General features: G+C 51.5%; 1 protein-coding gene across 5 annotated transcripts in view; it reads right to left on the bottom strand.

Annotated features, from left to right (window-relative positions):
• The window catches only part of LOC114061891 (protein CEPU-1), a 339,159-nt gene that overhangs the window by 41,707 nt on the left and 272,019 nt on the right, over positions 1-25,433 (bottom strand). For all 5 annotated transcript variants that reach the window (XM_027892801.1, XM_027892803.1, XM_027892804.1 and 2 more), the window contains one exon: positions 6,793-7,025. In XM_027892801.1, coding sequence (XP_027748602.1) covers positions 6,793-7,025 — 233 coding nt within the window. The remainder of the gene's footprint in view (positions 1-6,792; positions 7,026-25,433) is intronic.

The following is a 25,433-nucleotide window of genomic DNA, read 5'->3' as shown; positions in this document are numbered from 1 at the left end:
ATGTTATTGAGCCGCCATTAGCGTTGCCATGGCGACAATAACATTAAGGTAGAGCTATCGCATTACAGTGGTCCAACCGTTCCACCACAAATATTTTAATGTAGTAAAACAAAAGAGATTACTGCAGTAACATTAAACTGCAGTGACCTCATTAAGCCCCCACTGGCTTTATCAGCCTGAACAACGCTCCTCTGGAAACCGCTCACGGCCACGGGGGGTGCCCACGTGTGCATCCTGGGTGCTGCTGGGCCACCCCCTTTGGATGGTAAATCCGTGGGGAAGGAGCGTGGCTAGTTGTGTAGCAGGCGACCCACAGACAACTCCAGTCCTCCCTGCTTGGGAGAGCTGCTAGCACAGAGAGCTGCTGCCCTCCCAGATTCACCGGCTCCGGAGAAGGGATTAGCGGAGTCACTGCTGAATGGCTCCGGGTGAGGCAGGTGACCTCTCCCTGAAAGCCTCTGGAGAGGATGGGTGAATGGGGCTGCCGGGAGCTCGCGTGCTCAGAAAGGCTCACAGAGGAGCAGACTCTTGTTTTCTAGAAAAGGGGTGATCAGAGGGTGACCTCTGCAGCTCTGAGGGAGTAGCAGAGAGAGTTTCACTGAGCTTGCCTCAAAAGCACTCACAGCCGAGACAGGGAGGATGGAAATAGTGGAGTTATGAAGGTGTTAGAGGTGGGAATGCCCCCAGCATCAAGGTACGGGGCAGCTGGATGGGATCACAAAGAATTCATGTTGGTGCTGCTTGAGGGAACCTGGTGACACATGGGATTAGTTACATCGGGGGAGACAAACAGAAATCAGCCTGGGTGTACGTGAAAAAGAAAAACAGGAAGGAAATGGAACTGGTCTGTGTGTCCTATGAATCACTGGATCTCCCTTCCCCTTGCTCCATTCTCCTGCCAATTATTTCTCCTTGGGAAGAGGACACATCCTTCCGTGGGTCTGATGGTGCCTGGCCTGCTTGCACAGCTGGGCTGCCAGGTAAGCCCAGAGCTCGTCTTGGGGAAATGGGTTTAAACTGAGAGAAGGTTGATTTAGATTAGACATAAGGAAGGCGTTTTTAATAATGAGGGTGGGGAGGCCCTGGCACAGGTTGCCCAAAGAAGCTGTAGCTGCCCCATCCCTGGAAGTGTCCAAGGCCAGGTGGGACAGGACTTGGAGCTACCTGGGCTAGCGGAAGGTGTCCCTGCCCGTGGGACAAACACAAACCAGTCTGGGATTCTATGTGTTCCCTTCATCCCTACCTCTCCATGACCAACTTGCTCTCCTTCTAACAAGGTTCATGCTCTCCTGTTCAGCTCCCCATCCCTCCTACTCTTTACACCAGCAGGCTCACCCACATGCTCTGGGAAGGAGCAGCACTGGTGGGACACATCCCTGGTGGGATCCAGCATGCCTGGCTCCCTCCAGCAGCAGCAGGGACATGAAACTGGGGCAGCCTGAAGCTGCAGCAAGGGCAGAGAGTGAGCCCAGAGCAAACACTTCCAGTACAGACTCTGGAGTCTCTTTTCCCCCCTGCTCCCGCCCCACGATATAATTGCTAATTAATAATAACGTTTAGCTCTCAGATAGCGCGTTCCATCTTCAAAGACCTCTGTCGACATTAATGAATTAATCCTCATCAACCCCCCTGTGAAGTAGGTGACAATTATTATCTCTGCCTCACAGATGTTAAACTGATTTGCAAAGAGGTCAAGTGACTTGGGGGAGACTGGAGGGAGCCTGGCTGGGTATGAGGTCACTCCACAGGGGAACAGGGACAAGCACACCATGGAGAAGCAAGGGCTGGTAACCTTGGGAGGGGGAAGATGGGGAGATCCAGGGGCAGCAAAGGATGTGGGACACGCAGAGATGCTCCCGGGGGCAGAGCGAAACGGGGATAAAGAGCCAAAAACTAGGACAAGTGAGTGAGAGCGCGTGGGAGACCTTCAGTCCTCCACAACAGCCCTGACACAAAAGGAAAAGATGCTTTGACAGAGGGACGGTGATTAGCAACAAAAGAGAGCCGGGAAGGAGCGCATCAGTCAAAGGAGCCGTGAGCGCGGGCGAAGCGAGGGAGGGTTTCCATTTCGTGCCGCTCGTCTCCTCCGCTCTGCCGCTTCGGGGAGGCTCTCCCGGCTCCCCACGTGCCTCTTAGAAGGTATTATCTAAACCTACGTTTGCTTCTAGAAGGAACAGCTGCTCCCACGGGGGAAAAGGTGTGGACAGAGCAGTAAAGCAGGGGGAGCGTCGTGCTCGGCGTGGAACTCCAGCTCATGGCTTCACGCGTGACCAACGCCTGCACATCCTCTGCCACCAGTGGGCAGATCCCTTTGCCCCTCCTCCCTCCCAGGACCACTGGCTTTGGAGGCACAGGGGACAGGCTCAGCCCCACAGGTGAGATGATGGTGGCTGCAGGGACTGAGCCTTCCCCTCTGCTCACAGGGAAGGTGCTTTCCCTGCGCCAAGGCAGGAGAACGGCCGCAAAAAGTTCTCCTTGTCGTCCCGTGAGTGATGGGGGGCTTGTGGCATCAGAGGAAAATTAACTGGGCAGAGTTTGGTGCTTGAAACAAAGCCGGCTCACGTGCTGCAGCCCCTCTGCTGCCTTTATCTCGCCGACACACACCCTGGCAGTGGTGATCCCAGCACAGGGAGAGCTGCCACCGGCAGTGCCACCTCTGCCCCCGCCACCCTGTGCTACCTGTGCCCACAGCCCCCAGACTCCGCCGAGCAGGTAATTAACTCTCAGACAAAGGCAGGGATTTGGAGATTAACCTGGGCTCGGGAAAGAGTGGGAAAACTCATTTACACCAAACAAAAGGGGAGGGGTGATTAGTTGCTTCAGTGACAACAGCAAGAGCCAGATAGGGCCAGGGAAACTGATAAAGAAGCAGGAAAGCGCTAATATCCCCCAGTTGCCTGCTTTTTGCCTTTTTTTTTTTTTTTTTTTTTTTTTTTTTTTTTTTTTTTTTTTTTTTTTTTTTTTTTTTTTTTTTTTTTTTTTTTTTTGTTCCTTCTTTCTTTCTTTTTAAGCACTAAAATTCCACCATTTTCTATCATGCAAATTCGTGTGCCTAAGTGAGATTAAACTCTGGCAGGCGCTGTGCCTCCTTCCCCAAGTCCATTTCCCGCGCTGAGATAAGGCCAACTTCCCTTAATGCATCTTACAAGGCAGTGGGAGTGTTTTGCAGACACACATTGGAGACGGCTTATTATCAATACAAATAAGAGCTTTCCAGATATCGGCCTTCTCCTCCTCCCTCCCCTCTCTCTTTTAAACCCAGGAACCCGGAGAACGGCTTAAATAGCTGAAGTGTCCTGCAGGGAGCAGGGAGAAGAGGGAGCTCATTTGCCTGAGCTGCTGCAAGAAGTGGGACTTGCTAAGGAAACCAGAGTGGGATGCAGGAGATGAGAGGAAGGGAAAGCATCCCTCCTCGGAGGTCAACAAGGCCTCAGTCCTGTTTCTCACTCTGCATTTCTGCCTCCATCCAACTTCAGAGCTTCTCTATTTCAAGTGGGGCTTCCCTGGATTTTGTCTCTTTGGATTTACACCCACAAACACCTCACTCTCCCCAGGGTCCAAGGCAGACTCCTGCAAACACAGGCAGTGCTGCTTCCCCCTGCCTTGACTGGTCTTATGGCAACTCCTCCTGAGAAGGAATGAGTGCTGAAGGAATGAGACCACGTTCCAGACCCTGCTGATGACATGGATGCTCCCTGAGCCTCTCATTTTAGGCCTGTCTGGAATCTGGGAGAGAAGATCCAGGTGCTAAGAACCTTCTTGTCCCTTTGGCAGCTCTGTTGCTGGCTCACATCAACTTGGCATTGCCAGCCTGACCCCATTTAGAGCAGTCCTCAAAATAGCAGGTCTGAACTTTGATGCATTCAGTGCCAAGGGTCTGTTGTCTCATTCCTGGGCTCATTTGTCCCACATTAGCACAGAGGCACCGACCTGCTATTCCTGGATCAGCAGCAATCACCTCTTCCCTTTTGTACCAGGATTTCAAGACTGACAAGTGTTTCTGAAAGCCCGACCGATGACGAGAAGTGGGAGAAACAGAGCTTGGATGGTTTCAGAAAGAAGGTGGCTACAGGATAACAACCTTCCCAAAAGCAAAAGGTTATTGCAGAGGACACTGATCAATTGTTCCCTCCCTCCCCCAGGAATAGGCTGAGAAAAATTCCACTTCATTTGCAACAATGAAGGTTTAAGTTAGATATTAGCTATACATTTTCTAATTATAAAGGTAGCGAAGCAGTAGAATAGATCGTCTGGGGACACTGAAGAACCTGCTTTGTTATAGATTTTCAAGAATAGCTTTCACAAGTGTTTGGCAGCGATTGCCTCTGCCTGGTTGCAGGGGGATGGGCTAAATTAGCTCTTGAGGTGCCTTCTACCCACCTATTTTGGGATCTTGGCCATCAATAGAGCCAACCTAGAAAAGAATGTGCAGCAGTCTGGCCATCCTTGGTTCTGGGTGTTTCCAGCTGATTCCCTCCCACTGCCTTAGGGGACTATTCCCAACCCTTATACCCTAAAGGAAGACACTTTTCCTACCCCCTACCCCTCTCCTGTTTTTTGTTCTTTCCCCCATATCACCATTTCCTTCCAGCAGCCCTTGGCCAACATGATGCCCCAGAACTCCTCACTCCCTCCATCCACAGTTGTTTCCCAGCCATATTCCCTAAACCTGCAGACAAGGAGGGATGCAGAGCATGGCCTGAGGGTGCCTGGACTCTGGCTGATATGCACCCAACCTGCCTGCCTGGGGGAGCAGCAGGCTGCTGAAATCCTGGCTGGAAGGGGAAGAGCTCTTTGTCCCCCATAGCCAGTCCCTTTGGAGAGCACAGCCTGCCCCAAGGCACGATTTAATTGCATCCTGAGAGGCTGGAGTGCTCCTGCCTCCAGAGCTATGCCCTCAGGCCCTTTCCTGGTGCAGCAAGGGGAAAGTCAGGACCTGCTTGGAGCAACCTGAACACCTCCCTCTTTCTGGCTGCACCTGGACTAACCCTGTTTAAAAGGGGACATTCCCTTTCCCTCTTCCTCTCACCGCATCTCCTTTCCTATCAGGCTGCAGGAAGGGACAAAAGGTCCCAGAGCCATGTGCTTAAGTTGGCACATCCCTGAAATCCAGTGCTTAGACACCCTGTGCTTTCCTGGGACAGGGAACAAGCACCACTTCCCACGAGCTGAACGTCGTTTTGGACAGGATTATTCCAGAATGCATATTTATAGGGCCCATTTTCAAAGGCAGGAGGGTTAATCCTGGCACCCCAGTCAAATCTTCATTGAGGTCATTAAGGCAGGTTTCCCTTTAATTGGACATGATATTCACTTTCATGTCCTGCTCTGAGGAAGGGCTGGGTGAGCCAAGCAATAGCTCTTTAAATTAGGGGCATTGCTCTCCAGAGCCGGAATTTCTGCTGGCAGCAATGAGGATGTTCAGCACGTTATAGGACTGAGCCCATCACTGAATCCTCCTGCACTTAACTGCACCACTGCAAGGAGTTAAGCTCTGACCTTTTCCTCCAGCCCCCAAATATCTCTTCCTAATGATACAGCAAGACCTGGGAGGGATGGACCTGGCTGCCTTGTGATACGGGAAATTTAGGTCAGGAAACGGGAATCAGAAGAGAACGGATAGAAATTGTCCTGCATCACCCCAGCATCTGATAGCAACTTCAGAACTTGCGGGTGATCGACTTTGGCTTAAGAAACTCAGGCAGGTAATAAGAGATTGCAAGATAAACAGCCAGAACCCGGGCTGGGAACGCATCCGCTTCCCGTCCGCGGTTAATGGAGATGGAGAAAGTCCGGCTCTGTTTAGTTGGCTTGATTGCCTGAAGAGGGAAGGGAAAATGAAAAGGGAGGGAAGAGGGAAAATAAAGGCCCCGAGTTTGGGTTTTTTCCCCCCTTCTATTCATTAGGCTGTCAATAATGCTCAGGCCTGGCATATCGACGGCGGATTAGCTCAACCCGACTCTGTGTACAAGACCAATGCCTTTTTAACCCAGCTTGTTTCCAAATCAATACACCCATCAGCATTCGAAAATTAGCCCGAGACGAGATTCCAATACTCAAGCTGGTCTGTCATGTTAAGAGGGCTCCTGGCCAAATCACGGAAGAAGCAGCAGGAAAAAAAAGGTTGCTAGCAAGGGATTAGAAATTTTCCATTAATCTTCCCCGAGGCTAAGAGCTCACCAGGCCCCATCTGTCCCGCCAGGAGGCTCCCTGTTGTCCAGCTCATATCCTGCCACATGGAGACAGGAGCTTTATTCCTTCAACATCCATCTGCTTGACCATCACATGTGGCCATGCTTGTCTGTCCCCTCTCAAGAGCCCTTGTGTGCTCACATGCTCAATGAAGATGCACCCACTTGGACACCAAAAGTCCTCCACCACCCTCCTGCCTTCCTCCTCCTCCTCCTGCTCCCAAAAGTATGGAATTCCAACACACAAACACATATTGTTGCTAGGCATACACACTCCCCCACAAAGCACACAAATCTGCCAGCTCTCTCTTTTCCCCCAGCACAAGTTCTACTTCAAGCAATGCCTCCAGCATGGAAAACAAAAACCCATCAAAACACGACAACAAAAGCAGCATCACGGGTTTGCCAGCGACTGTCAGGAGGCAGTGCTGCCTGTATCAGATCCCTGGGATTATGCCAGGAAAGTCGGATAAATGCACTGCCCAGCTTCACTGGGACACTCCAAGCCGTTTGCACCAAGCTGGGCAAGCTGTGCCTGGGCAAAAAGAAACACAAACCAAAGCCCCAGGCCCAACCCCTCCACGAACTCCTTCGCTCCTACCTTGCACGATGAGGTGGACGCGCGCCGTCTTGGGGTGATTGTCTGTCTGCACGGAGCAGGTGTAGGGGCCCTCATCGTACACGTCCACATCCTGGATCTGGATGCTGTACTGGGTCTTGGTGTTGGCCAGGAGCACCACCCGAGGGTCCAAGCACCACTTGTCATTGCCAGCATAGAGGATGCTGCTGCGGTTCAGCCAGGCCACTCGGGTGACTCGGTTGTCCACGGAGCACCTGGGGAGAGGCAGAGAGGTGACCCATCCGTGCGCTGCTCTTGGGCGCTCTCCCTCCCTTCCCCGACCCTCCTGGTCCTCTGGGAACTATTTTTAGCTCTGCTGTCAGCAGCAGTTTCAGAGACCAAGTGCTTTCAGCGTCCAAAGAGGACAAGGTCAGCACTTTTACCTGAGGTGCTCCATCTAAACTGGTGGCTCCAGAGCTCTGCCCAAGAGCTTCACACTTTTTTCAGATGCGGGGAGGTCAGAGCCACCCAGTACCATCCACCAAAGCACCTTTCACTCCTCTGTTCCCATTTACTCCTTTGCAAACACAGACACAACCAGAGCTGAGCCAAAACCTCCACCCTGAGTTCACAGTACACCTATTTTGGGGCGGGGGGATGCAGGTTGTTACCTCCTGCCCAAGCCCATCACTTGTCACCCTCTCTGCAGACCTTCACATCCCCGCAGCCAGACAAAGAAATGCGAAGCAGTGCCAGGAAAGCAGCTTGTGCTGCTTTACAAAGGAGCAAGGAAAATTTATCTCTGGAGAAAGCCAGCTCTGACACACACCTCTAAAGAGAAACCTTGAGCATCCAACCATTTGTCCCCTCTGTCAGCTCTTCCTTCCCGACCCATCACCTGCATCACTGCACCTCCCTCCCTGCACCTCACCCCAGCTGAGCATTTCACTTGGTGAGGGATGTTTTGGACGTAGAAATCCTCTATATTCAGTCTCATTAAGCAACTGAGCCCCCACCAGGAGACAACACAGCACAAACCCAGAAGAGACTTTGCTCCTGAAGGAGATTATTTTCCTGTCCACATTAGCTGGGACCAGTCTTGCTCCTCCAAAAGGTCCCCACCAGCCCTGTAACCCTCCATCCCCAGATCCCCAAGCAAGGTTTGAACCCCTCATTGCCACGAATGACCTCCAGACAAGCACCAAGCCCTTCTCTGGGCAGCAGAAACCTGCAGCCCCCACAGCCAGCTAAACCCCTGCTTTTCCCAGAGAAAGTTTGGGATTATGGGAGCTGTGCTTTGCTGGATGTTGGCTCCAGAGGATAATGTCCCTGCATAAAACCACTCAGCCTAAGATCCACTGTTTATATTCCTCCCCAAACTACTTCATTACTTGTGCAGGTGCAAATTAACTTGGAAGGCACCGAAAAAGAGCCCAGCAGCCTCAGGGAGGTCTCCCATGGAGTGACCTCATGGAATGTCAGGGGCTTAAGGGGCTCTGCATCCCAGACTGCACTGGCAGGGGAGGGGAGGTTTAGGTTGGATATTAGGGAAAATTTCTTCACTGAAAGGGTTGTCAAGGCCTGGAATGTGCTGCCCAGGGCAGTGGTGGAGCCACCATCCCTGGAGGGATTTAAAAGCCATGTGGATGTGGCACTTGGGAACATGAGCTAGTGGAGGACCTGGCAGTGCTGGGGAATGGTTGGACTGGATGATCTCAAAGTCTTTTTCGACCCTAAAGATCATATAATGCAAGACTTCTCTTCCTGTGTCCACTTCTGATGGCAGAGAAGACACAGGTGCCTGCCTAGGGATAAGTTATTTCATCTCATTCAGCCTCTTTCTGGAGGTATCTCTGTCCCCAGTGATTGCAGGAAAAGCCAAATTAACCCAATCAGCCTCAACACACAACATTTGGGGGTTAGGGGTGATGGACCCCCATGAGGAGACCTGCCCAAGGTGAGAGGGGTTGTCTGCAGCCCAGGACGCCCCTGATTTGCCAGTACCCAATTCCTGTGCCATCCTCCCACTCTGGAGTGAAAAACATCTGATAAATTAAACAATTTTATCGCTGTTCCATGATGATATTACGATAATAATAAATTAAATGTGAGCAGATTTTTATGATCTACATAAAAAAAAGCAATAGATTCAGCCTGGGCTGAACACCAAGAACTTGGCTCTTGCTCTCAGCTGCATTACAACTTGAGTAAAAAACCTGAGAGTTTAGTTGCTCAAGTTAAATTAAACTAGAAATTTCTTCCCAGAGGATGGGTTTAGTCTATTGAACTCCGAACTTCAGCTCTGCTGGTAGCTCAGACCTATGGGGCACGAATAAAATGAATTGGATATTTGGTGTTTGGCTCTGGTACCATGAAATAGGCTCCTGTGGTGGTTCTTCTGCACAAACACAGGGGTGTCCAGGGCTGGGTGATGAGAAACCAGACGTGGCTTGAATTTCTCAGGCCAGTCCCTTCTGCAGACATTTACCCTTGAGGACCTGTAAGCAGGCTGAACTAAAAATATATATTTCCTCTCTCCTCCTCCACGCCAACCTTCTTTATGAAACGCATCAGCTTGGAGATCCTTGGATAATAATGGAGGCAGACAGTGTGCAATCCAAGCATTCCCTCTATCATATGGGCATTTAAGTGCTTTTGAAAAGCAGCGGGGCTCAGGTAACGCATGAGGCAACAGTGAAATAAGTGCTTTTGCCCTTCACAGCACCCAGGCACAATCTCTGCTTATCACCCAGCCACGCTTCCCTGTCCCTGCGATCAGCGAGCTTCAAGCTGCTATTTTATATTCTTCCCTGCCTCTTAAGGCTCCTGAGCCTATATATATATATATATATGTATGTATATATGTATATAATAAAGCACAGAAACAGGTCCTGGGAAAGATGTGCTTTGGCCTCTGGATGTGCTGGGCTATTTAGGGGATGGCAGGTTGTGCTCCTGGCCGAGCACCGTGTCCAACCTGCTCCTCCTCACCCAGGCACCGGTCAGGGCAAGGCTGGTTGCAGCGACCCAGTGCTCTTCCAGCCCCTCCATCTGCTCCCCTTTCCCTCCTCCAGCAGCTCCTCTCTCCAGCAGGGATGGGAAGGCCTCCTCTCCCGCACACAGGCAGCCGAGCGGAAAGCCTTTGGCTTTGGCCGGGAAGCCTCGCTCCAGGCACAGGTGGAGAGCAGAGACACTGCCGAGCCTGCAGCCTCACCCCGCTCCCTGGATGCCTCCTCCACCTCGAGGGAAGTTCCCACTTTCCCTCTCGCCCCATGAGGTGCCAGGGAGGGAGGGAGGGGGGGAAGGGAAAGGTCCTCGGGGCGCCGGAACACAGCCCTCGCCTCCAAAAAGATGATCTAAAAACAATTAGGCACAGATGAGGTAATTTTCTCTCTCAAGATCCTTACTCCTTGTTTCATTCCTGCTCAGATGGTAAGGACTTCTCCTCCAGGAAGATGAAAAACTGCTGTGAGCCAGCACAAGGAGGAGCTGATACTGCTCTGGGTACTGCTCCCTCTCTCTGCCGTTTCTTTCCCAGCAAACCCAGAGCCCCAAGGCTCAGGGTTTCTCCTCTGGGAGATGGAACACTGCTAACTCACCACTGCTGCATCATCCTGGGGGCAGGCAGGGATGGTTGGCAGAGAGATGCATCTCCTCACGCTGCACCAGACCTCTGCCCCCTGCTGCCATGAGGGAGACTCCAAATGACCACAAATTTGGGCATTTTGAGAGTTAAATGCACTGCCAAAAGGCAAGAGTTGCATGTCTACATCCTTCCTACTTGTCCCAAACTGCCTGTTCCTGCCTTTTCCTCACACTCCCAGCTCAGTGACATGTGGTGGTGGCAAATAGGATACAGGCTGGTGCTGCCCTTTCCAAATCCATCAATATCTCCTGCAGCCAAAACTTCTTGGCTTTGTTATCCACCTTCTTTCACCAAGTTGATCCATTAGGGACTGGCTGCTCTCCCCCAAACCATCATCCCCACAGCCTGAGGGGCTGAGATTGTACAGTCAAAAGGGTCCCATGGGTGCAGCCAACAGCCCTGGCTGCAGGGACACCACTCAAAGACAAACTGGAAGAGGGAAAGCAGTGCCATAAGGATTCTGCCATCTCAGGTGACACAAGCACAAAGACGAGCGGCGATGAAAATGCCAGCAAAGCCCTTGGTGGGGACAAGACAGCCCCACAATCAAATATCAGGAATAAATAAACAACAGGGTGCTGAAAATGAGTGCCCTGACCACTGATCCCACTCGTGCCTCATGCAGCCCCTGGTACCTCCCTGCAACGCCAGCACAGACGGCACATGCCAGCAGTGACATGCCCTTCTGAATTCCTCTCTTTGCTTTCCTGAGTTTGCACACAGCAAATGACAGGAGAGGAGGTAGGTTGGCAGTGGGGGGAAGGAGGTTTTTAATTACTGAAGTGTAGTAATTGGCACACAACACTTTTTTTTTTTTTTTTTTTTTGGTTGCCTCTTATGCAGATTGCTGGTGTTCCAGAGGGCTGGGCTGGAGAGCACAGATTGTCTCAACCCAGCAGGACACACAAGAAATGAATAATGTTAATTAGAACTGAAAAGAGCTCAGCAAAATTACCAACCTGATTGCTGCTTTCGTTGCAATTATCAGGGTACAAGCTCCATCACGGGGAGGCAAGGACGGGGCTAAGCCTGGCTCACCCCAGCCAACGTGGTGGCCCAACCTGGGCTCTGACCAAGCTGGCCCTTCCTGATCTCACTTCTCCTTCCACCACCACCTAATTTTCACTGCAGGCCCAGCCTAGAGAAACCACCTTCCCAAATCCAAGCCACTCTGTGGAGTTTCACAACTACACCGACCCACCGCAGAATTCCTTAGGTTGGAAAAGACCTTTAAGACCACTGAGTCAACCCAGCACTGCCAAGCTACCATCCCTAGGTGTCTTCTCTTTTTCTTCCCAGTCTAACTCAGCAATTCCCAGACAACTCTGGATTCTGAATCAATCTCTTCCACACCAGCAGGGTTATGTCTCTGCTAAACCAAGCTGGAAGTCAGGAATAAGCTTGGGGTTTAGAATAAAACTGTGTGCAAATCCTCCCGCTGAGGCTGGGCAAGGAGAAAGGGTGCTCTGGCCCTGCCTCATCTCCAGCATCCTGTGCCCCAGGCATCACCTTCCAGCCCCTGCACCACCAGCTGAGCTATAAATGATCGACTAAACCAGCCACTGCTGGAGGCAGGAGCTCCACATCTCAGATTTATTTCTGTGATTATCACATTTTATTGTTATTTATTAGGATTAATTAAAGGCCAGGCTCAGAACAACTCAATCCCAGCCAGGCACAGTCTCCTCACTCTCACAGACTTTCCTATGATGGTTAGAATAGAATTTTTGCCATCAATTCCTGAGCAAAGGGAAAGGTGGGGTCAGACTGTGCCCCGTTCCTTGGGATAGGCACTGCCCATGATCCCATAAGGATGGGATGAACACACCACAGACAGCCTGAGGCGTGGATATCACATAGAACACACTCTGGGAGCTTTTTTACTACTAAATATTAAGCCAAACCTTTCATTGTCACAACCCAGTCTGGTTTCTCTCTGTTTGCTGGGCTGGGTTAAGTCATGCACCAGCAATTTCTACCAGTCCAGCCCTTCTTCAGCAGGATTTACAGCATCTGCTCCCTTTCTGTGCACACCTCGGCTGTGTTCGCTCCACACACTCACTGCAGCACTGTCTGCTCACACACCCCCCAACATCACAGTTGGATTAAAGTGCTCTGGAGGTTTATCCTGCTGAAAGCCCCAAGTGGTCACCCGGGGTTTGGAGGCCCAGCCCTGCCAGTGGCTGCCGTGGCTGTGGTTGGGTCCTTGGCATTCCCATCCTCACCTGCACCCTGGGACCACCCCAGCCATCCCTACCCTCCCTGCGAGGTCCTTGAGCTCACACTGATGTGACACCAACTAAAAATACAGCCAGAGGAGTTTTTCACAGCACAGGGTGGCTCACAGGACTGAGAAAACTCTTCCCTGCACTGAGAGCCTGGTGCCTGCCAGGCAGGAGCTGACCCAATGATTAACTCAGCAGCGGGGTCCGGCGGGAAAGGGGGGGTCCCTGCTGGGGCTGGCGCCTTCCCCTTGTCCCCCCTGCAGCAGCCAGAGCATCTCCAAAGGCTGCAGGGTGAGGAGGTGCCCTCAGATCAGCTGCCATCCCAGTGGCTCTTCAAAATCACACTGAGCTGGTCAAAAGCAGTGCTCAGGAGTGAAAAATAAAACCCCTTTGTGCTTCCCCCTCTTCCCTGCCCAGACAGATTCATGTTGGTTGCCGAGGAGGGAGTCGGGGCCCCGGACTGGGAGGTCCTGCCTTTCCCACCTGCGAGTCCCTGCCCTTCATGCCTGCCCTCTGCAAGGCTTTGAAGATATCTGGCACCTCCCTGCCAGGGAGTGTGAGTTAACTCATGTTTATAAAGTACCTGATCTCCTCAATTGAAAGTTTATACATGCAAATGATTCACACTAATTACATTAATAATAATACTGGGCTCGAAAAGATCCGCCTTGGTTCACTGCCCGGGATTCGCAGAGCTGCAAACAACTCCCAGTGTGCTGCCTTAGACACGGTTATTGGCAAATGCCAAGGAAACAGGAGGAAACCGGACTGGGAAAGGAGGAAGAGCTGCAAAAAGAGCTGGAGCTCCCGCTGACCGAACAGCCACGGATCCCACGAGCCCCTCTGTGTGCACCCTGATGATCCCAGGAGACTCCTGTGCCGGCCCCGAGGGCTGGTGCAGAGCAGGCAGGTCGTGATGCAGCAGGCAGGGATGGCTTGTCTGGAAAAGTCTTTATCTCTCTGCAATGCAGCAGTGCACCAGCACCTTTCCAAGTCCCGTGCTCGGCTCATCCAGCCTTTCTATTTATCCTCCTATTGTCTCTGCTAACAACAGGGCTCTGCACATCTATAGCATCTTCCATCTCGGCATCTCGGAGCGTGCCACAAAACATCAATGAGGGCAGCGGCTCCCAGGCCGTGCAGCGAGGGAGAGTGTCCCTCCTCCCGGCTCCCACCCCTGTGACTGACCCCGTGGGGCATCACTGGAGCGTGCTCCTGGCACATCTGCTTGGGTGCCCTCCAAAAGTGCCAATGGCACCGGGGAACGGGGCTGATGCCAGCACCAAAATGCCTGCGGGCAGCTGTGCGGGGACATGGACGGTTTGCTAATGACATGGACCCCGCTGGGGAGCTCCTGCAGCACCAGGAGCCTGTGCTGGGCTGTGGGACAATTATTCCTCAGGGTTTTCTGCTTTTCTGTGTTCCCAAAGCCCCAGTAATGCTCAGGGGGCTCCTGGAAGCCAGCAGGCAAACAGACCCAGGTGAAAGCCGCCCCTTCCCTGGCAATCTTTCAGGGTTGCTTACAGAAAGATCCTCACTCCTGCTGGGAGGGCACCAGCCCAGCCTAGGGCCAGGCCCTGGCAGCTTTGAAGAGAGGCGTGGAAAATGCCACGGGAAGAAAATAACTCCGTAATGATGTCATCCTCTCCCCACAAGCGTTACGGAGCAGTTTAAACTCCAGAAAACCGGGTCTCCTCATCTGAAGCGGCGCGGAGGAGCCGTCCCCTTTCTCTGCCTCCAAAAGACTCCCCCTCTTGCCAGGAACTTTTCTCTAGGGAAACGCTCCTCCAAGCCCCGGGGTTGAGCCACCCCAGCTCTCCATCCCTCAGCCCCTCCGGCAGCTCCCCCTCTCCTCCCGCCGGCTGTGCTGCCGGCGGCTGCCGCCGATCCCCGGCACTGAACTCGCTCAATTACGAGCTGTGCCCTCCAGAATAAATCCTGGCTCTGCTTTGCCAAGTGACACTAATGGCCCCGGAATAAAGCGATGCCATCCACCCCGACGGGCGGCAGAGGAGCGCGTTTAACTGCGCGCACGGGCAAGGGGGACTGCTGAGCTCAACTGCACTGAAAATGTATTCCAAAGGAAGCGATGCACTTAACTTATCACAAGTGGGAAATTATCACTGAAGTGGCTTTTCCTCAGAAGTCGAGGCACAAAACAGGAACGGTGAGGGGTGAGCGCTTTCTGCCGGGGCTGCGCGGGGAGGAGGAGGAGGAGGGAGCTGGAGGTGACTCGAGGATGCTGCGAGTCCAGAGGTTGTGAGAGGAGGAGCAGGGGCCAGGTAGGAGGGAAAAGTGCTGCAAACAGAGGGGTGAAGGGAACTGATGGGGACAAGGCAGGGAAATTAACCCAGGAAAGGCACAAGATGGGGAATCAGGTTCTGAAGGCACTGGCAGAGTCACGCAGGACACTGTAAAGCAGGGTTGCAATGGGGGAGCTTGCTCTGGTACTGCCTTCTCCTGGCCAGCTGGGTCTACATGGAATCATGGGATGGTTTGGATGGGAAGAGATCTCAAAGCTCCTCTTGTTCCACCCCCTGCCACGGGCAGGGACACCTTCCACTAGCCCAGGTTGCTCCAAGCCCTGTCCAACCTGGCCTTGAACACTTCCAGGGGTGAAACAGCCACAACCTCATGCAGCAAATATATGTGCTGCTATACTACCTGTGTATACCACAGCCATATACATCTGTCTATATATTCTCTAGCTATTTATTGTCTAGCTATCTATACTATATCTACATATACTAATATCATCTCTATAATTCCAGCCTGGGAATAATTGCAGGTTACCACAAACCCTTCCTACACCAGCTCTCCCTCATACTCCTTATTGCAGTTTCCCCACAGCTCTCAAGCTCATCGTGCTGGCAGATGGGGAGAGATGGACGGAACGAGGACAACCAGAAAAACCTGGAAATTAAAACAGAGAGGTGGTCCCAGCAACACGAGGCTGCATGGGAGGAGCAGGGCAGCCCAAACCATTGGAGATGAATTCCCAAGCCTTGTAGTGCCATGCTGGGTCACAGGGTGATGGGGTGAGGACCTTCCTCTTTGGCAGAAGACCAAGAAGAAGAAGAAGGAAAACATCTTTCTCCTCAGAAACACCAGGTCCCTATCAAGAACTTGCACAGCTTCTTACAGACACTCAAAACCACAGAGCCAGAACTTCCCCCATCAGAGAACCAGAAGGTTGTTTGCCACATGCACAAAGTTGAAGTGCTCATCTCGTGACTCCCATCAGGATGGGGTGGGGACTTCTCCCTGAGAGAAGGGGCTGGAGAAGCACTGAGACAGCAAGGAAAGTGGAGAACCAGAGACAGGGAAGGGACCTGAGGGATATCAAGGAAGGAAAAATCCTGGAGCCAAAAGCAATGGGACCTTCTCCAGCCATGCCATAGCACCCTCTCCTCATTTATAAACTGGTACTAATGAGACCAGAAACAAAAGAGCGAGGGAGGGAAAGGACCCTTCCCAGAAAAGACCCCCCTTTCCACCCCTCTACCCTTGAGGACATCATCCTTAAAATATATTTCATTTCACAGCTGCATTATGGTACCACAAAATCCTGCGAATCCAATTTAAGAACAGATTACCTCCTCACTTACTTCATTTGAAGCAATTACATGTTAATTTTCATTGAGACCAGCCTAATGCATACCAATCTGATGCTGCAATCTCATTTGAATACTTGAGGGAACGCTAGTTGGGCTCCAGGCTCTGGAGGCTCATATTTAAAGGGCCACTTCACATTTCCTTTCCCTTTTCCCCTGGTTATTTACGCTCTTGTCACACTTGTGGCGCTCCCTCCCTCCCTTCTGGGTGTTCCCAACATCTGGTGCCACCCGTGGGACCAACTGAAAATGTCAAATAAGTTTTGCAGCAAAGCCTGTGGCATGATGATGTGTCCATCACCAGCCTGATCCCCGAGGCAGGACCTTCCCCAGGCCGAAATTCAACACCAGCCACGCATTTCTCCACCAGTAAATAACCTTCCAGCGCCAAAGTCGCTGGAAAACACATGTTGCTACTGCTCATGTCCCTGCAAAGTGACTCCTCCTCCTCCCAGGCCAAGAACAGCCTCCACCACGTTTCTAGCTGATGGTTATCTTCAGCTCCCTCACGCTCACTCAAAGTCTTGTATCTATCCAGGCCTGTGGTATCGATTGGTGTCTCGGACACCAAGCTGTGAGTAATTAATAATGCCAGGAGAGTGTGGATTCAGCTCCAGGTTGAGCCGTGGAGGCACGTGGCCCCCTCTCGCTGCACACATTCTGGTGATAAGCATTCATGTTGGAGGCTGCACCTTAATTAGATTTTTCAGATTGCAAAGGGCCCTGAGACACTTGTGCAGACACCATATAAATGTATATTGCATTGTACTGTAATTAATCCAAGGTGACGGAACAGGAGCAGGGGATTCACGGAGAGGCAACCAAAACTTCAGCACATCAACTGGGCTCAAGCCCACCCTGTGGCCCAAACAGCTGCAAATTAAGAAATCTCCCTCTTCATTCCACCCACTGAGGGCTGGATGTCCAGAGACACGCTGGACAGCAGGAACATCCCAGAAGCCAAAGGTTTCCTGGTGCCTCCTCCCCAGGCAGGGCTCCCCACCATTAGGCGGACACCTTTCCCTCCACACGAGCAGTTTAACAGCCAGAGACACAACAAGAAGCCAATCTACAGACAAGCAGAGATTAATTGCAGCTCCTCCTCCCCAGAATAAAGAATCGATTGCATCAGGCAGGTGTCTGTGCTGTCGCTGAGAGCACTCAGATGTCACAGCCTTGGGCTCCAGGCATTGATATCCCACATCGGACAGCCGGGATGCTACACGAGCACTGAGCTTGGTTTGCACCCCATTGCCTCACCCTGACACTCCTCCCTTTGTCCTGGGGCAGCCAAGATGTTTCACACACATTTGGAATCTTCTTTAATTTCAGTTCATGCAATAAAACTGCTGCTGCTCGATCCCAGCAGCCTCTGCCTGCAGGAAACCACCACTGGCACACTGGACCCTTTATGTGCAGTTGCTGGGCTGGATGATACCCCCAGGGAACATCCTGGCTGCTCCAAGCCCCAAAGCAGCTTGTTCAGCAGGTCCCAGTGGAGGGTGAGATCTCCACCTCCCTGTGGACATGATGGTTCAGCCTCAACCGTGCCCAGGGGGAAAAGAGCCCTTTGGGGAGGAAGGGAACTGATTTGGGGACCTGCTCTGCCAGGGCTCCTGTGGAATGGTTTGGAATGGAATGAGGATGGAATGAGTCCCAGGGCCCCTTGGGGTCTGGTGAGAAACCAAATAATCAGGATTCAGGGGAGGAAAGGCAGTTACCTGGGTAACAGTGTGCTGCTAATGCATCTGCCACCCCGCAGGGCTGCCCGGCTGCTTCCCAGTTGCTAGAGTGAACCCACGGCCCACGCTGCAGCTCCACGGCCTCACAGGGACAAACACACGGGTGTTTTATCCTCTGCATTCCCAGGCTGGGTGGGCAACCAGAGGTGACCCCACACCTGAGCCCTGCCCTGATGCAAACCCCAAACACTCTGGGCAGAGTCAGCAGCTCTTGCTCTTCATCCCCACAGCCTGAATGACAAGTGGCCATCACCGAGGCACAGAAGGAGGTGACATCCCACAGCTCTGCTCTCCTGCCTGGGGTACCATCCCTTCCTAGTGGAATAGCCATGCTTTTTCCCACTCCATATCCCATCACAACCCAAAAGCTCCTCTGAGGTGAGCAGGGAAGGAAATGCCTCTGCTGGCAGACACAGATGCCAAGGTGACACAAGGACACAGTGGATGCTGGTGACACCAGAACCCAACCACTGGCTCATCCCCCTGTCCCAGGTCCATCCCCACCCCTCTGTGGGTACACAGGGACCACAGCACCCTCCTCTACCCATCCAGCTGCCTCCTGGTTCAGCAGGCAGAGAAGTACCGGCACTGCAGCTAAAACAACACGGCTGTGGTGGCTTGGGGACAGGCTTTCAAAGCACCAGAAGAGACTTTGCCTGTTTCCTACTGATCCAACTCAGTCCCTGTACAAGCCTTTGAAAATGTGTCCTTTATAGTTTCACATTTTGATGTCACATCTGTAAGAATATATGGTGGGGCTTTTTTTTTCTTCTCCTCACCCTCTTCTTTTTAAGAGGAGATATCACACTTTGAACTCTAATTTTTATTTATTTTCTTTTCCTAGAAAAGGGCTGATTTCCCACTGAGCATGGATGGAGAAAGAGAAAGTGGGGTGGGGAGGAAGCCTTCAAAAAGTGCCCAGATTTAATTTTTTATTAGAGGAACAGAAAGAGAAATTTGTGGATGATCAAACAGATTCAAGTACCTTAAAAGAAAGCGACTGCCAGCAAATGGAAACTAGTTAAGGAATTACATGAAAGACACGGGAGACGCTTGAGAAGCAGAAAAGATGCTGTAACCATGTGGAAAGCCAAACCCATCAGTCCCAAACCACTGGAGCAGCGAGAAGCAGGAGGTGAAGCGTTTGCTCTGCACGAGCAGCAGATGATGGGAGAGCTGGAGGTTTGCAGAGTTTGCTGAGCCGGCTCAGAACAGGCGACTGCTGGAGGGAGCCCAGCGCCTCTGAACCAGCACCCTGACAGCTTTTTGCCTGCTTTCCTCCCTGCATAGCTAAAACAAGTGTAGGCAGTCAAATAAAGGGCTGCATCACTTTGAAAAACTGCACCCCGGGGGCTCTGTATTTTCCTTTCCCTCCTCGGCACCTTCCAGCTCGAGTGCTCTCGGTTTATAAATCCAAAGAGAGTGGGATTGTTTGGGTTGGTTTGGTTTTTTTTTCTCCTCTGTTTTGGTTTTAATCCACTGGCAGCACTTTGCAGCTCAGGCTGGGAACTGAAAAGCTGGCAGAGCCCTTGGGCTGGGCAATGGGAAATGAAGGAGGAAGGGGTGAGAGCAGAGCAGCACCAATAGCCTGCAGTAGAGTCAGAGGTGGACAGGACTTGAGAGACGGAGCCAAATCCATCCTCAACTCTAACCTGCCTTCCCAAGCTCCCCCTTAGCCCAAGCCTTTAAGAGGCCAGATAGATCCTATTGCTTCCTGAACTGTGACCCGCCCGGCTTAGCTCGGAAACCTTTTAAATAGGAAAACAGAGCCAGCAGTTTGCTTTCCTGCCGAGTCAGTGGTGAGCAAAGCCCAAGGGTTGCATCAGATTAGCAGGCAGCTCCTCCCAAGGCAGGGAAACTTTGATCATTTCATATGTATGCGCCGTGTCGGAGCGCACAGGTCTCCAAACCCCGGTAAATGTTTTATTAGGGCAGCTCCGGCTTTTATGCCCAAGCCTTGCTCCTTTTTGGACCCTGGGGATCTTGTTGTGATTGGAAAGACACTGCTCATCATCTCCCTCTCTACCAGGAAGGGCCGCGCTGCTCCTGCCTTGCTTTTCCCTCGCATCTGACTTGAAGTGCATTAGAGCCCAGCAGGAGCACCCCAAAAAGACCCCCTGCCTTCCTCAAAGCACCTTCCTGCATCCTGCAGGGAGCCTCAGCATGTGGACTCTGACACAACACGGATCATGGTGAGGGCAAGGCTCTGCTCCTCCTCCTCCATCACCACCCTGGGGACTCAGGGACATGGTTTAGTGGGGCACCTGCCAGTGCTGGGTTAATCCTTGGACCCAATGATTTGAAGCCTTAAGAGTTCTTTTCCGACCTTTATGGTTCTATGGAAGTGGCCACCCCGACTGCCTGGAGCTTCCAACCCCACTAGGACAGGACAGAACTGACCACCCTCAGCAGGAAGCCACTGGGCAGGATCAGAAATCTCCTCTCTGGAGAGACTTACTACTGAAATATTGCAGACCCAACCTCAACCTCCCCCAAGCACAGAGGCAGGAGCAGAGCATCTCAGTGTTTTCAGAAGCACCCTATAATTCTATTTTTTTTTTTTTATTTGCACATGACTCACAATGGCTCAAACTGGGAAATTAACTATTCCCAAAGTGATTATTTGTTGTTGAAAATGTCATCTTTGCTGGAAATTTAAAGAAAACCCCCACACTGAACAGCATAGTTTCCCCTCTATGCTGCCACTCTCAATTCAAAATGGATATAACCCTGCTCAGCACTGGATTTCCAGCTTTCCAAGAGCTGGGATTCAGATTAGGAACAAGGAGAGAACAGGGCAGATACAATCTGGTTTTACAAGGACTCCTCTTCAAAGGACACTGGGCCAGGATCACAAACCTGAGTGCACAGCCCTACAAGAGACATTCTAGGGGAGAAATTACAACACTTGTGGAATTAAAGCAGGTCCCATTTACCTTTTTTTTTTTTTTTTTTTCCCAATTCTAAAAAATATTTACATCCAAAATAGACGAGAAAAGCCTACTGCCAAGAAAATAGGGGATTTTTATAGATCCCATTTCTGCAAGAAATTACCAAGACAACAAGTCACTAAGTTCTGAGAAAGGATTTGACATTTTCCTGAATAAAAATAGCACCTGAAGTGGCATCACTTAGGATTTCACCTTATGGGCAAGTGCTGCCAAAGCAAGCAGAGAATAAAACCCTTCTCATGGGTGGCCAAAGTTGCCGTGGGATCCCGCCAGGAACACCTCATTGTCTCCACTTTTCTACAGGATTTCACACTAATTTCCACGGAACTCTCTTGGTCTTGTCTCCATAAAGTTTCACTGGAATTTATTTGCCATGAAGGAATTACAAGAATCAGGAATTGTTTTGTTTCAAGGGGTGCACCCGTCATAACTCGGAGCAGAACCACAATGACCCCTGTGGTGCCACCTGGCATGGTGAGGTGTTTTAGGGGATTTCTGGATTAAGCAGAAAGCCAGGCTTTTTTTTTTTTTTTCCTTCAGGTGCAGCCACTTGTGTCGTGAGATTTGCCTATAAAAACACACTCCAAAAATCCAACCCACTGGGAGAGCGCTGCTGAACGCAGGAGCAAGAGGGATGGGGGTGGATAATTACCTGGTGGGAAGGGACCACCTGGTCCAAGCTAGGACACGTCCCCTGGCACTTCTACCTTTCACTTTTTCTCTTAAAAGCACAAAACCCACCCAAAACTCCCCCACCAGACATGTGCACACGGTATCACACCACGGAAAAAAGGAGACTGGGGGCCAAGAAATGGATGGACATGGAATGACTGAATGAGGACACTGGGATTTTGGATAAGCATTATGACCATGACAGCTTTCTGCATTTTCTACCTCCAGCAGCAGAGAGCCCTGGGGTGCGTGGAGAAAGGCAGATGATGAGGTGTTTTCAGCGCCACAAGCACCGCGGACCTTACAGGAACGCTGCCACCGGCTGCATCCCATCGGAGGGGATCCGAGCCCTGCCAGGAACACGCATCCATCTCCCAGAGCTGACAGCAGGATGCAGCCCAGCTGCCTCTCTCCTCTCTGGGAGAGTTCCCATCTCCACAAGCCACATCCTCTCTTCCCCACGACTGCTGATTAACACCAGACCCGTTTGGTGCCCAACGACCCCCTGCCAAGTGGCAGGCGTTGACCCAACGCTGCCTCCCACGCCTTGGGATGCTCCAGGAGGCAGATGGACAGAGAGAAGGAAGAGGAGGGGAGGGGCAGCACAATGCTGACAGTTCTGGAGAAGCAGGAAAGGGAAGGGATGAGCCTCCTGCCAGAGGCTTGGAGCATCGCTCTCCGCAGCTCCTCCGGTGAGGCCGAGCTGTCCCACCACTCTGCGCAGCCTCATCCCTGCCAAGGCCAAGCTTGACCCTATTTATCCAGATGGCCCAAATCTTCAAAGCTCTGAGGCTCCTGCAGTTTTCCAGGAAAATGCCCAGCGGTCTCATTACATCCAAACCCTCCTCCTTCACCTAGCCCTGCAAATCTGCTCCTTCTTCCCTGCGCATCCAAAAATCAGAGGGGGAAAAAAGGGGAGACCAGCAGGGAAAGGTGGGGATTTCATCTATCCAGGGGCTTTATTTCTTCCCCTGTTTTAAAACCTAGAATATGAATGTGTTTATTTTTAAACCAAAATTCAAACTAATTATTAGCAGGAGGCTTTCAAGTCAAATGTAGGTCATGCAAAGTGATGGGGGATAATAGCAATTGTTTCAGCTTCAGGAAGCACATAAGTAATGGAGACTCCCTAGTTGTCCAGCTTGGTTAAGCACTTTTAACACAAAATTTGGCATCTATTTGACTTTTATCCCCTGCCTTCAGCCCAGCCACCCTCTTCTCTGGCACCCAAGGAGCCCTGGACCAGAGTCACGGGGTCTCCACTCCAGCATCCAGCAAGGGTTTTGCAAAGGACTCCCTGCAGAGGGATGAAACACATCCCACACTCACCTTAAAGGATGACCTGGATCTGATAAGTGTAATATTTAAAAATAATAATTAAAAAAAAGAAAAGACAAAAATCATGGAGACTTCAAAAACAAACCTCCCTCTTCCTGCCTCTCAGCCATCAGAACCGGCTTAACTCATTGCGCAAATGAACCAATCTTTGTGCCCATTTCTGCTTTAAGAGGAGCCTCGAAAATAAGAAAATCTCGGGATGTCAAGAGCTGTGAATCCTCAGCAGCTTCTCCCCGGTGCCAGGTGCTTGTGGGAAGCAAATATCAAAGCCAAAGCCCGGGAAAGTGAAACGTGGGGTTTACACCTCAGAAAATGTTTGGCAGCAAGAAAATCTTTGTGCTGCACCTGCTTGGAAGGAGCAGGATCGGGAGGGAACTTCTCCAAGCCACCCAAAGTGCCTGAGACAGCGCAGAGCAAACTTAACCTACTTGCAGGCAGCCACGATCAAGGCGAAACTCCAAGATTGCCAATTAAAAACACGGAATGATTTCGAACAACAAAGAAGTCCGCGGACATTGTTTGATCGTGCATATTCTTCACGAGAAGAAAAGAATGACACACACACAAAAAAACGAGAGGCTAAAAATAGGCTGGATGCTGTGAGCCACATCCTCAGCCCGGGGAAGGCACCGGCTTTGGGGAGCTGTGCAGCTTTACTCATGCAGCCGTCATTGTTGCTGAGTTCTGATCTCTATTCAAACTTGCAAAACCTTTTCTTTTCCTGCAAAAAATACAAGAATCTCCCCCCCCCCCCCCCGCCCTCCCCATCTTGGAGCTCATCTCTCCTAAAGCAGCTCACATGATGATGATCAAAAATAAGCCCTCCAAGCCTAAGCTCACTAACATTCATTTCTCTCCTGCTAATGCTGGACTTCTTACTGTTAATCCTTAAATATATCCTTAAATCAGAATGACAGTACCTGAAGCACCTAACAACCCCCTATCATAAACAGAGACAGCCTCTGCATTCCTAATTTAGTTTGCCACAGAAGAGCTGACACTAATCCCAGATCCTGAGTCCCGGATATCTCCAACGCAAATGCCATCGCCTTGCTCACCTTGACATTACAAAGCAGCCTGAACTTTCCTTGTCCTGCTCAACTTTCAACTGTTTGTTTGGTTTTTTTCCCTTGTTTTGCACAAAAGCTGACCTGTGTCAAACTCAACCTCTGGGGCTGGGGATTAAGGGAAAGTGTCACCTTCACCCTGTGCAGCTCATTGCTGAAAGAACAGCGGCTACGAGTGATGCCGGGGGCAGGAGACTGCAGATGAAATCCCTGTGCATCAGACAGCGACCTGCTTGTGAAACACAGTGTGTTGGGCCCAAATCTCTTAGCAAGAGCTCGCAGTGTGGTGGGCAAAAAGCAGGGGAAATGGAGACAATTACACTGGCTCATCTTGGCTACTGCACCAAAAATCACCCCTTTTTGCAATTTCTGTGTCTAAGGCTCCAGTTTTCAAGTGGCTCCAGATCAGCACTGAGAACCAGGTATATAATCATAGAAGCCCCAAATGGTTTGGGTTGGAAGGGACCTTAAAGCTCACCCACTTCCAACCCCCTGCCATGGGCAGGGACACCTTCCCCTAGACCAGTTTGCTCCAGGCCCCATCCAAACACTTCCAGGGATGAGGCAGCCACAGCTTTTCTGGACAACCTCTGCCAGTGCCTCCTAACTGCGGGTAAATGGATTTGCTCCCAAAATACCAGGAACCTGGGGAAGTGTGTGCACTTAGGATGCAGGAAAAGAGCGCTTGACATTTTGCAGGGGCTCCAGAAAGAAAGGAGAGCGAGGCTTTACAAAGCAGAGCTCGCCCGTCATTCCTCGGTGGATTTTCTTATTTCTCAACCCAAAAGGCCACCTGAAAACAAAAGGCCACAAGGAGCTGCAGCAGCAACCAAACCCAGCCACTCCATGCTATCTTTTAACAGGGAAAGAGGAGAGCAGGGGGGATTTTTGGCAAATCCACCCCAAGTTTTGAGGCTCACAGAACAATCACCCCCATCAGTCTGAGGGCGAACACGCCGCAGCTGCAAACCAGTCACGAGCCAGGGACAAGAAATACCACCAGAGCAGCGAGGAGAAGCATCAAGTGCCAGCAATAAGCCAGGCACAAGCCCCTACATTTTATTGCAAGCCTCCATGGACCTGGCCAGCTCCAAGTTGGGGAAGAGAAGGTGCCAAAGCCCATCATCCTTGTCACAGCCATCAGCTGTGGCCCCGCGCCACGGCCGGGGACGGGCAGCGAGTGTCCCTCCGCAAAGCATCTGCTGCGCTCGGAATAACGAGTCAGAGCAAGGGCTTTGCTCCTGCTTTCTGCAGATTTGCATTGCATAAGCTCTGGGCATCCCAGAGCCGAGTAGAGGGACGGGGCTTTGCGGGCCAAATCGGCTCTGCTGTGCTTTAATGCGCTGCCCCACACTCTGCCAGGGTGGGTGTCTGCCAGGGGGGTTTGGGAGCCTGACACCCCGAGATCCATGTGCTGGTGAGCACCCC

The sequence above is a fragment of the Empidonax traillii genome, unplaced genomic scaffold (genome assembly GCF_003031625.1).
Source record: "Empidonax traillii isolate 1590-97213 ecotype Southwest subspecies unplaced genomic scaffold, ASM303162v1 scaffold369:size587591, whole genome shotgun sequence".
In the NCBI taxonomy this organism is placed as follows: Eukaryota; Metazoa; Chordata; class Aves; order Passeriformes; family Tyrannidae; genus Empidonax; species Empidonax traillii.
Note: the sequence above shows the minus strand (reverse complement) of the source record. Positions and strands in the feature narration are given on the sequence as shown.